This window comes from Rhipicephalus microplus, unplaced genomic scaffold (genome assembly GCF_043290135.1).
Source record: "Rhipicephalus microplus isolate Deutch F79 unplaced genomic scaffold, USDA_Rmic scaffold_56, whole genome shotgun sequence".
Lineage (NCBI taxonomy): Eukaryota > Metazoa > Arthropoda > Arachnida > Ixodida > Ixodidae > Rhipicephalus > Rhipicephalus microplus.
The window spans coordinates 1,173,894-1,186,772 of record NW_027464629.1 but is presented as its reverse complement, the minus strand read 5'-3'; the positions used below and the strand labels follow the sequence as shown (position 1 = coordinate 1,186,772).

The 12,879-nt window shown below is 43.0% G+C and overlaps 1 protein-coding gene across 10 annotated transcripts in view; it reads left to right on the top strand.

Annotated features, from left to right (window-relative positions):
• Positions 1 to 12,879, top strand: part of LOC142788370 (mitogen-activated protein kinase kinase kinase 15-like) — a 150,433-nt gene that overhangs the window by 73,920 nt on the left and 63,634 nt on the right. For 7 of the 10 annotated variants that reach the window (XM_075884944.1, XM_075884941.1, XM_075884943.1 and 4 more), the window contains 8 exons: positions 4,355 to 4,455; positions 4,963 to 5,101; positions 6,341 to 6,402; positions 6,521 to 6,586; positions 8,200 to 8,300; positions 9,874 to 9,942; positions 11,121 to 11,173; positions 12,359 to 12,431. In XM_075884944.1, the coding sequence (XP_075741059.1) occupies positions 4,355 to 4,455; positions 4,963 to 5,101; positions 6,341 to 6,402; positions 6,521 to 6,586; positions 8,200 to 8,300; positions 9,874 to 9,942; positions 11,121 to 11,173; positions 12,359 to 12,431 (664 nt within the window). The remainder of the gene's footprint in view (positions 1 to 4,354; positions 4,456 to 4,962; positions 5,102 to 6,340; positions 6,403 to 6,520; positions 6,587 to 8,199; positions 8,301 to 9,873; positions 9,943 to 11,120; positions 11,174 to 12,358; positions 12,432 to 12,879) is intronic. The other 3 variants (XM_075884942.1, XM_075884940.1, XM_075884936.1) reach the window with 1 other exon arrangement.

Below are 12,879 nucleotides of genomic sequence, written 5' to 3'. Positions count from 1 at the left end.
ACTGTAAATCAAACAGGATTGCAGAATACGAAGTTCAATGCCAATCGTATAAGACGTAGGTGTTCTATTTAAGCAGCTGTTGTAAGAGATCTTTGTTTACGGAGAGTCTATTGCACGGAACAGTGTGGGGACGTTTGGTTGTTGGTTTTCAGGGGGCAGGAGGGCGGAGAGGGGTACTAACGATGATTTCTGAGACCAAATAGAATATCAATAAATGCAGGATTAAGTTAGAATATAAATAGAATAGAATATAAATGCAGGATTAAGTTGAACTGAATTCAATATTGAGCACTTTTTGAATAATATTGAAATGTGCCTTTTCACTGTTAATATACAGTGATATTTTCACCGAAGGAGCCTTTTCACCATTAATATAAAGGGATACTTACGTCGTAGTATTTATAGTTCTAGCATTAAAAGCAGCAATTCGAAACCCTGTCAAATTGTCTTGTTGGTTTTCGGGGGCTGGTAAATGCTGATTTTTAAGACCAAATTGAAAATGAAATGAATAGATCCAAAAGCCAGTCAAATTAAATCCAGTATTGATTACCTTTTGAATAGTATTTAAACATTGAACAGTCGTTTTTAACAATGCTGTCTTTTTCGACTCCCGTAGAACCACATGTATATGCATGTGTATATTGTGCAGTCCCTCAAGATGAAAGACTGGTTATAATGCGGTTGCCAGAAAATCTTTGTCACAATCGCGGTAGCGAGTGCGCATCTGAAAGGAGGTGCGCTGGGTGCGGTGCCGCTGGGGTGTGAGCGATGAGGTCGTTACGAAAAAGGGTGGGACATGAAGTGAACGAACAAAGGGCGGAGGGAAGAAAAAGAAAAGAAAAAAAGACCGCCGGCACGCTGCATGGGCTCGCCAAGTATCGGTCACAGATAAGCTTTTAAACCGATGCCCATGGATTATCATTGCTGGACGTGCGCGACATGACATGGCATGTGCGATACCCTCCTTATCAACTGTACTTAACAGTTTCCGGCCGGGAAAAGCATAGTCCTTATCGTGCTTGCTAGAGATATCGAGTTTGCTATCGTAAATTTAAAACCTTTTACGGCTTTGCAACCAGTGCGCAGTCTAGCTTGGTGGGTTTTCGTCGCCGTTGATCTCCCAGTCGCAAATGTGAACTTCGTATCACACATGCTGTTCTTGGTTCAGTACTTGAGTGCGGTCTTTTCGACACTGGACTTTCATGTATCGGACAAACTTTCCGCGACAACATACCAAACGGCAGGTTAGGCCTAATCGGCGTTGTTTGCGTGATCAGTCGCGTGCTATCAAAGTTGCGATTTCGTGCGGAATCAAGGAAACTCTCTGCGGTGTTTCCACTTGATGGGAAGAGATGAATATTGTCAAAGAGGATGGCACGTGTAGCACTCCAATGGTGCTTCGCGATTCGATTGCGACGTCTTGAAATGGGGAGCTTGTCCGTGAAAACAAACTATTGGCATCTTTCAGCTATTGACTGGGAAAACTTAACAAGTACTAGAAATACCGCCAACAGCGAGCTATTATACAATTTAATGTTCAATTTTTCATTGTCCCAGTTGGTCCAAGAACCAACCCGAATTCAAGGAAACACTCGCTCCATACTAGACCTAGCTTTTCTTTCCGATAACCTATCCGGTAAAGCCACTGTAGAAGATGGAATATCTGACCACAAAATGTTAATCATAACTTTTAACCTTGAATGCTTAAATACCAAACCCGATGGCACAAATTCATGGATAGCCGTGAAAGACTACACCAGAGCTAATGATGATTGTGTTATTGATTACCTCGACACAGCACTGGAGACTTTTTCTCTAGAGGAATGTGAGGGTGTTAATGGTATGTGGATTCAACTGAAAAAAATACTTGCGTACTGTGAACAAAATTTTATCCCAACGAAACTAAAGCGCACACAAAGAAAAACACCATGGATCAATCGCCGTATTATTCACCTTAAAAGAAGGGTACAGAGAATGCGCAAGAAAAAGAGGAATCCAATCATCTTAAAGGAACTTGCATCTCAGCTTAAAACGAAAATTATAAATGCAAGACAAACTTTTTTTTCACAAATGTTATCTCACTTCATGACGGATCAGCCGCAAAAATTTTGGCGTTTCTTGGCACGGCCGGAAAACCCAACAACTGAAGTAGAAATTGAGGGTACTATCGTAAAGGACGCGCAGGCCGTTTCCAATGCTTTCAATAGGTATTTTCAGTCGGTATTTACACGTGCATGCGCACCAAGCAGCCCTGTTGCTCCGGTGCATCCTTTTTTAATGCCCGATGTCCTTGTCACTACGGAAGGTATTCTGAACCTGCTGTTGCAGATCAATGTTAAGAAATCAGTGGGTCCTGACAATATTTCAAATGTATTCCTTCGACGCTACGCAGAGCAACTATATCCCTTCCTTGAAGCAATTTTTAAAGCATCCCTGCTAACTGCTTCTTTACCTGCAGACTGGTTGTGTGCAAAGGTAATTCCAATTCATAAAGGCGGGAGCAAGCTGTCCATAGAAACATTCAGGCCTATCTTGCTAACTAGCTGCTGCTGTAAATTATTGGAACATGTAATCAACAAGGCAATAATTGCTTATTTAGAAGATAACAGCTTATTGCACCCAAACCAGCACGGATACCGTAAAAACCTGTCTACCGTTACTCAACTCTTAACGTTAAAATGAGCCTAATGTTAAAATGAGATTATTCGCTGACGACTGCGTGATCTACACCACTATCCGCACAACTTATGATTAGCTTAGACTTAATACCACACTAGCTAATATTGCATGCTGGTGCCTTGAGTGGGTAATGGAAATTAACGTGTCAAAAACAGCTTGCCTTAGCATAACTCGCAGAAAAACAATCCAGCATTTTAGTTACAATTTGGTCGGCACAAACATTGCAAGAAACGACGCTGTTAAATACTTGGGCGTTATCTTTACTAGTAAACTGAAGTGGGATGCACATATAAGCAGCACATACACAAAAGCCTATCGCCAGCTAGGGTTCCTGCGTCGAAAACTTGCATTGGCGCCTTCTAATGTAAAACTGACAGCATATAAATCTCTCATAAGGCCGATCCTTGAGTACGCCAGCACTGTTTGGAACCCCCACCAAAAATACCTTTCCAACAAATTAGAAATCGTCCAACGCAAGGCCCTTCACTTTATCTATTCTAAGTATTCGAGGCATGACAGTGTCACTGAGCTGCGCAGGCGAGCATGCTTGCCGACCCTTGCAGCCCGTCGCCGTGTCTCTTCCTTAAAGTTTACTTTTCTTTTGTATCACAACGGTTTAAACATAGATAAAGACAACTATATAAAGCCGCCTAACCATCACTCCCTTCGTACCAACCACAATAAGTGCATCAGACCATTCATGTCACGCTGTGACACTTTTAAATATTCATTCTTCCCGTCAGCAGTGGAAGAGTGGAACAAATTGCCACGTGAAAGCGTTAATCTTCCCTCTGCAGATTCATTTGTTCAGAATGTAGAAAGCCTGTTTTATGAAGACTAAAAGCAACTTTTGTTTTTTGATGTTTGTGAGCGCTTCCGAACACACTGATCACTGTACCCCCTGCTGATACCTCGATGTTTTGTGACCTGTCCATGATTTTGTACAATTGCTTTCACAGTTCAAGTTTTTTTTTTTTTTTTCACCATCATCTTGTGATTCTGTTTCTTCCACTATGTGCGATATTGCCTGGTTTGTACGCGACTGTGTACATTTGCTCGCCCACCCTGTATGATCCTGAGAAAGGCTTACAGTATTGAATAAATAAAATTAAATAAAAAATAAACATGAAATTTCAGACCTGAATCAACATAGTTTTCGTGTAATGTGCATACTAATTGAGGCGGTCTGTGAAGCAGTTGGCAAATTTCCGTAATAGTACTTTCTTTTGTTAGACACCCAGCCCTCCCCTTTTCGTGTTCATTTCGCTGGCAACACGTGTATGTGGATGTCAACTTTTTTTTAACACTTCTAAATTTAAAAGATTGTATGCACCACACATTGCATGCTTCGGTTCTCGGACATGCGTGGCTGTTGCTCAACATGTTGTCTGCCATTGCGGCTCTTGAAAAAGGTTGGTTTGGTTATAGTGCGGCACCGCTTATAGTGCGTATATTCATGACTTCCGTGACTAACGTTATAAGCGGTCCATACAGTGTTAGTATCCAGCACATAGCTAGAAAATGAACAGTGCTTTGTCATTGTCACCTCGTTGTCATCGTTTGATTATGCGTATGCATGCGTGCTAAATGTGTACCTGAAGATTTGCCAGGTAGGTTTACTTAAACGAGCCTTTACTAGTATTGATCTGCAGGTTTGTGTTGGTCCACTTTGCAGGGAGTCTGTCCCAGCTCCTGCGGTCAAAGTGGGGTCCTTTGAACAACGAGACTGCTATTGCCTTCTACACCAAGCAGATCTTGGAAGGTCTCAAGTACCTGGTGAGATCGTCCTCATTTAATCGTTATCCATTTTTACGGGAAGAAGTATGGTGCACAGACAGGCGGTATAAAGGAAAGTAACTCAACTGAAGCGCTACCTGGACACAAACAACACCAGCAATGGTGTGCTGTTACTTTTCTTTGCCTCATCCATTTGCATGCTGTATTTTTTCTATTGGGTATCGCAAAATCACCCAACCATCACTGTTGCTTCACTTATTGTTAGTCTAGAATTTGTAGGAGCGATTAGCGACTCTGTAGCACCTAACAATGACACGACCTTGCTTTTATTGCGTGTGTGTGTGTTAGGTTGCAAATGTAATGAAATGGTTGGTTGTGCCTCCTGTTTAAATGCATATTTGAAACTGGTGGGCCCTCGCTTTCGCATAATTTGCAATTGGCTGACTCTCATTCAGAATGCATGACTGTACTTGAAACGTCACTTTTCTGCACGTTCGCTTACTATTGGAACTTGAGTTGTCTCTTTCTCTATTTCCGTGATCTTAGCATGACCAGAGAATAGTACACCGTGACATCAAAGGTGACAACGTGCTGGTGAACACGTATAGCGGTGCCATCAAGATCACAGACTTCGGCACCTCAAAGCGTCTTGCAGGCATGAACATGGTGACGGGCACCTTCACAGGTTGGTTTCAATGCAAAGAAATGGTTGGTGCCTTTTGTTGTGCACATTTACTTACTGCTTGCGTCGTTAACTCGTGACTTTTCTGCATCAAATGTGGGTGACAGTTGAAAAATAAGGCCATGAAAGATTGACCTGCGCTCAAACCTCATAATGAAATTGCTTGGAACATGAAAATTGGTTCTTTATATCCGAAAATTTGTTATAAAAGTCTAACACTATATCTCTTGCTAGGCTATTCTTCATTTACTTCATTATATCAGACATTTCGTTATGTCTGGGTTTGTTGTATATCATGGTATATTTAGTAAGCGCAGCTTTTCTTTAGTAGCCACCGCTCAGAACATCAGTGGAAATGGCTAGCAGTAAATTCGACGAGCCGATTCTCGAAAGCACAGGGCCAAGCATGCTGCATGACGATTATGTGTTTTTTTATTTACAGTATTCATTATTAAAAACCATTTTGTCTGTTTTCCAAAAGCTGGAATACTTCAAATAGTAAAATTTTCAAGCGAATCGTACGAAATAGCAAACACTATTTGAAAAATATTCAGAGTTTGAATATTCGCACAGCCTACCTTTCAGTGCAGCTCAGACATTTGAAAGCTATTGCACGGAAGTTGTCTAGACGCTATCAAACATGGATGCTCTAATCTCTCTTTGTGGTACTAAGTGCATTAAAAGAAAATGGAAGGGATTAGTTGTACTGAGGGTAATTGGCACATGCTAGTTTTGACAGTAACAGTCTTCTGTAACACATCGGTGTATCTTTTTAGATTGTTTCCGTATCTCTGATTGTTGAAAGGGAGTCTTCACCTCTCCGGTGCCCTTCATGGTAGCATAGTGGCAAATGCACTGTGATTTAAGGTTGAACCAGTTTTATGTAATGTGGAAAGACACATGAGAAGGCACGACACCACAAAGGAAGCACCTTTTCATGTCCGCGCTGGAGCTCTCATGCTCTTAATAAGCAGGGTAGGGACAATTATTAGCTGTGGTGGCATTTGAGACCTTGAATGGTTGGAAAGCCTCTGAGGCAAGATGTTAATGTGTGTTTACACGCTACACACTGCAAATTCACTCATTCTAGAAGCTTTTACAGGGGTAGTGTTCGAAGCCTGTGTCCGGCTCAGAGTAATTTGCTACGGCCCATTAATTGGGTATTATAAGTGTTCGTCTAACAATACCGTAGCCCTGCCTGAACACCTTTTCGTAACGATTGGTTTTAATATCTCTGCCCAGGAACGTTTCAATACATGGCACCTGAAGTGATTGACAATGGTCAGAGAGGTTACGGTGCACCGGTGAGTATTCACATCACTTGCTAAACTTCAAACTGTGCCTGACATTTTTAAAAAGAATGAAGTGTGAAACTTGCCATCTCTTTTTCGGCTGATGTTCCCGATTTAATGCCTTGTGCAGGCTGACATCTGGTCACTGGGATGCACAGTCGTAGAGATGGCCACCGGCAAGACTCCCTTCATCGAGGTCTGTCTTTCTTCCTCATTTTGATCGTGACTGGTGGACATATTATACACCTATGGTGTTGTGCAGTACTTGCCCTAGTTTCTTTTTATCTGAGGTTTTTTTTGGGGTGCTCATCTGCTCAGTTTGCCTATCTGAATGTCAGCTTTCAGAGTTGTGCTAACTGTAGCACTGCGACTTGTGAAGTTTATTAGCTGTGATGTTCGTTTGTCGAGCTTCGCAAGGCATTATATAAGTAGCACTTGCGCCACCTTTTGGCTGTAGTTGCATTTAGACAGTGACGGGTTGCAACAAAAGCTTGCAGAACCCGCGTCTTTTGCATTATGTGTTGTTACGTGTTTCTTTAAATAATAAAGATATGAGAACAAGTTGCATTGGGAACCGGCAAACATTGCATTGGGAACCGGCATTGGGAACCGGCAAACAGCCTTGCCGGTTCTAAAGGAACCGGCAAGGCTGTTTTCGTTTTCTTTTCACTTTAAGCAGACACATACACAAAGGACACACGACAAGGGCGTTATATAATGGAGACAAAGCTGCAGAAGCAACACACCAGGCGAAATAGTGTTCCAACACGTGAACGTCTCACCGGCGAGAGTTTGGAATGTTTGCGGGGCACGTCTGCGTAAGCACAATGCAACTCTGGGATGCCGGCACACCAGGAGTTCGGTGAAGAGCAGGGCAACGCTGAAGCAGATGCGCCGACAGAGCAGGATGCGTACACCAAGGACCGTTGACACTTGAGGCCAAGCGAAGCAATGCTTTCGGACCCTTAAGCCCTGCCAGGCACTAGGGACGAATCCACGACCGTGACCCTGGCGAACCGTCGTCTTCGCTGCCGCCCTATCCGACGCCACCTTGCTTGCTCGCTTTCTTCTTTTCTTTCCCTGCCTTGGCTCGTACCCACTATGGGGTATAGGCCATTAAACCGGCTTGCCAACCGCGTGACCCCCTCCTTTATCCGCACTGTTCGTCGTCTTTTTCTTCACGCCAAATTTTCCACCCCGCTTCCGTCCGGCGAATTCATCTGCTACGTCCATGTCGGCTTTTCCGCTATGACACACGCGCACGTCTCATCACATGTGTGTGGTGTTGTACTAGTGATGCAAGTAGAACAAAAACTCTTCTTCTAGCATTATTGGGTATTTTTGTATATGTATGGGATTCACCCTTGCAGTGTATGGCTTCTTGCTCAAATGGTGTTTTTGCTTTTTAGCCTGCATGAATGAACCTAATAGAATGGGTTGTAGTTCATGAAAGCTTCTTCCCGAAGGCAAATTTAGCTGAACCACATGCCGTTCACTGCAATTACTATGGCAGGCTTGAAAAGTGAAAATTTTAGAGTGCGAGCTGTGTGAAATCTTGTGTCGTCGCTGACATTATAGCCTTGTGCATGCTATAATGATCCCCAGCTGCTAATAAGGAGAAGTGCACCTCACTTTCACGAAGTGTGGTACATCATATTGTTCTCTCATCACTTCAAGCTTTTTTGTTTCGATACATTCTTTGTGAATTCGCTGCCATTAGCAGGCCCATTGAGAAAAACTCTGGCGTTTAAGCTTACGTTATGCTGCAAGAGACGCAATTTCGCAAAGGATTTGTTCTTTTCATTGCAGCTTGGCACACCACAGGCAGCCATGTTTAAAGTGGGTTGCTTTAAGATCCATCCTGAGATCCCATCATCCTTATCAGAGAAAGCCCAGAAGTTCATAAAAAGGTGAGTAGTTATGAAAGAAAGAGGGACACGTTAACCACTGATATCCACAGCGACATGTGCATATTACCTTAGATTTTACAGAGTTAAGCCTTGTGTGTTCAGTGGTTTGTTGCTTCTGTCTAAAAGCTTTCATAAAGGGGCACGAGACACTGTGTCTAAGTTGTGTATTCTGCTGAATTATGTCTAAGAAAAATAACGTTCTGAAGGTGCACATTTCACCAAGTTCTGATTGACACTTCATGTGCTAATGAACCAGTAGGAGGTAATTTTAGTAGCACCCTCCCATCGAGAACACCATGTCTGTAATGTGTCGCATTGGTGTTTTGTACATTCAGCCACTTAGCAGATGTAAAGCTTTTGCGTACTATTTAGTAATCATGTCAGTGGGTGCTCTTGTCACACAGAAGAAATGAGGCTTTGGTTGTGGACTGGAATGGCTCAAGTTTTGACCAGTGGTCAAGTGTTCATGACCGGCGTTGGAAACCCCCAGTCCCATCAAGTTCAAAGCAACCCTATGCTTTCTGCCTTGAGCTCAGGAAACGGCAGACCAATTCGCTTATGTGTCCTTTGTGTTATGCTTCCTGGGGCTCGTGGTACTTTTCATGTGCTTGCATTTATTGCTCATCAAACAAACAAGCCCGTGTCTCAAAGCCCTGCAACACATGGCTTCAGGCAAAGTTATTTTATCATACCAGTTGCGAAACTGTGTTCCAAGTCCGGGCATGTATTGGCCCGAATTTTCGGCAATTAGCAGACTGTCACGCCATCTGGGAGCGACAACACAAAACACAAATAATGCATTTAGTAGTGGGTGTGCTGGTTAACAGGTGGCGTGACAATCTGCACAATCCCGACATCTTGGGCAATGGTGTGTCTGGATTTTTATACATGGAGTCTATGGGGAGTTTCGCAACTCATATGATTGAATAACACTGCCTTCAGGAGGCCCTGGACACCATGTGCACATTGCATGCAAAATGTAGCATGTTATTTTAATTTTTCTTTAAATTGAGGGTTGTTGAAGGTGCATGCAGGCACTGTACTTTTTGAGTTTGGCCACAGGAGGGAGACAGTGGAGGAGATAGCGCAATGTTGTGCACATCTGGTGCGGTGGGACGAGCATTTGTGGCCAAGACTCAGATGAGCACTTATATGTTGTCAGAGATGACCACATCTCCACAGACACGGCCCTAGTCGACAACCTATGGCAGCCATGGACTGGCTACAAGATGGGACACAGCTAGGCCCACCAAGGCCTAGCTGTGTCCCATCTTATAGCCAGTTTATGGCTGCCATAGGTTGTCGACTAGGGCCGTGTCTGTGGAGATGTGGTCATCTCTGACAACATACAGTTTATGCACTAATCACACTACTTATGACATGCCTATGTTAAGCACCTCCGTGACATGCTAGGTCTCCGACCAGAATAAAATCACCAACTTCTCGGTAACGTCAGCATCCATTTTAGCACCATGATCTTTTACATCGTGTATCATTAGGGGAGCCGATTTGGAAAAGTGCTAATCCTTAAATAAAAGAAAGACATAATCAGTCGTAAAATGCTGCTGTACAGGTGCTTCGAACCAGACCCTGCAAAACGGGCCACTGCTGCGGAACTTTTAGAAGACCCATTCATAACAGAGTGAGTAATACCCGAGTCTTCTTATTACATTGTGTCATTATTTCTTGAATTCAGATAAATCTATGTTTGTTTTGAAGTTTTTCTTTTATTGTTACCTGTCAATTCTAACTTGAGAAACGAATTTTCAGTTGCGTGAAATAAAAAAAAAGTAATATCGCAAATTCATCTTGAGGTGAACGAAAAAAAGGGGGTATGATTGTTCATTAAAGCACAGCTTGGAACTGTACTCACTCATTATACTCTGAAAAACAGTAGCTTTCCTTAACTGTTGTTCTCAATTCACCAATTGCAGAAGGAAAATTAAAACTCCATTTCACAAAATGGTGACTGCACCGAAATTGTTGAAATCTGGAAGCTGATAAGATTAGGGAGAAATTTTTTGGACCTTCGAAATCTAAAATTGAAATGTAGCAATACTTAAATGCCACCACGACATCGTTTTTCCACCAACCAAAACCTGTCTTTTGAAAGTCCGCAAGGGTGGCTCGAGGGCGACCTGGAGGTAGAGACTACCATGCTGCCTGGATATGGAGAGAACCATGTCTGAAAATAAAAGTAATATCTGTGTTTTTTCCTCCCAAAACTACAATATGATTATGAGAGATGCCGAAGTAATAGAGGGCTGTGGAGGTTTGGGGCACAATGTCTGGCTAATGGAGGCCAGGTATACAGTCACGTAAAGCTATAAAAAGCTGTTCATAAGCAAAGACCTGAACGTAGTGGTCGTGTGACAAGACTGAACGATTTGTGGGAGGCAGACAGTGCTGTTTGTCGCACAAACCATGAAAAGCGAAAGTAATTGCAACCTTCTCGAGCACTATCCTGTACTTAAGAATGCTACGGATAGCAGGGTCTGTGTACAAAGGCATGGTGTGTGCAGCCTCGTCAAAATAAAGCTGGGGTTGTGACTTGGGTGCCCAGATGTAGCATAATGATGTTACACACGCTTCTGGGGCAAAAAAAATCTTTGTTGAAGTTAGAGAGAAATCGACTTTTTAATTTCTTATTTCAAGAAAAGCTTCCTCAAATTGCATTGGATGGCAAAGTTATATTTGACATGTTATTGTTTTCCTTTTTGTCATTTATTTTGCATAGTATTTTTTATAAGCTGTAAAACTAGAAAGGAAAGGAGTATCTTTCTGTCTTTTTCGATACTCTCTTGATGTCTTTTTTTCCAGTAGCAAAAAGAAAACGCGGCCTCCTGCTCCTGACTTCAGCCGAAGCATATCAGGTGATGTCCCTGTATTTTCCGCTCATTTGCACCACAGTCGCATGAGCACTTTTGTTTGCAATCAAGGCCGATTCGAATTACAGATTAGGAGCTGATGCGTGGTCACTTTTATTCACTGTCAGGCCTTATTGGGATCAAGATGACTGCTGACGCTTGTTACAGTCTAGCAGTCCGATCACAATTTGAGTAGAGCATTTTTGTTTCCCACATTCATTTTGTCAGCACTATGGGTATTAGTATGTTAACCTTTGAAAGTTTTCAAATTTCACTTGTTGCTTACATCCAGGTCGCATGCTGATTCCCAGATTCGTATGCCTTGCTTGTTCTATGTGCCATGTACACAAGCAGCCTCTGACCAGTGTTTCAATTACCCGATTATGTGTGGTACCGATTATAAAGGGGATAGAATATGTATTCACTACTCTTCTGATTTGTGTTTTAAGTTATGTTATATTATTCCTCTATTTAATGTTGAACTCCAATGGAGGAGTCAGAGCAAATTTTTCTGCTCATTTTGGAGCAAGTGTGTTCCAGTGACAGAGTGAGCGCAGGAGTTGAGCGTTCCATTGTGAGTCTGAATGGATTCGAAGTGGGTGTCTTTCCGTGCAGCAGAAAAAGTTTCTCCGCGAAATTCGGGGGAGTGAACCGGAACTTGGGTCGACATACCTTCTTCAACATGTTTGCCTGCAGGGGGCACCGCCGGTGTTCCCATGTTGTGGTGGTAGTGGCGGATGACAGGAATTGCTTTGCCTGCTCCATAGTGACAGCGACACTGAAACTCCATAGTGACAGCGACACTGAAACTGATGCGCACAAGCGGATTCGACTTAATTTGTCAGCAGAATGGAATGGCTGTGCGCACGGTACTACTCGATAAATCGTCGTCTAAAAGGTAGACCTTCAGCTTCCACCTTCCTTTGGTGGCATGTGTTGTGTTCCAATCTTGGATCCGAAGGCATTGCTCTGCGCCGGAGTCTAGTGCTCTCACGCACAGACCGTCGGCTGCTCTGACTCTCCCATTGAAATTCAACATTAGTGTGCTTGTTATGTCTTCGCAAACCTAAACAACTTGAAATTTTGTTACAGTTAGTGCTCATTGTGTTCTGGAAACTGGCCCAGCAAGATGTTCTAGCCATTACGTCTTGTCAAAAATGGTAGATGTGGGAGATGTGTGTTATACCGCAGTTCCGGCCGATCGTGTACACAAGATGGACAAGCCGGAGCGCATGTCTCGGTTCGCCAGCACCGGGGAGGACGGGTCAGTGTCTCATTGCTTGTGTCTGAAAAGCATACGCTGTACACTGGGCATGCCAGTTGTGTTTTCTTTTGCTGCTTTATTTGTTTGTTTTTTAGTTCAAGCCAAATTGACAACAAAACTTTTTTTTTATGCGGTGTTTATAATTTTCGGCCTTGTGCTTTTTATGCTGGCTTGCACATTGGCCTGTGGCTTTTTCTTTTTGCTGCTGCTGTCGGACGAAAAGTTCTACGGAACAAGTCCCAGGCCGTGTGGGTATGTTTTTTTTTTTTAGTTCTGGTTCATTTTCCACAAGCAGGCGTCAGCAGTTAAGGCCAGTACCGCGATTGTTTTTGTAAAGGTGCTGCAGGAAATGTTGCTCATTTGGTGTGGACAATTTCTATAGCTCTGGATGTTCATTATGATAGTTAGTAATATCATAACGTTTTGCACCCAGGCGTGTCCCTTCCCT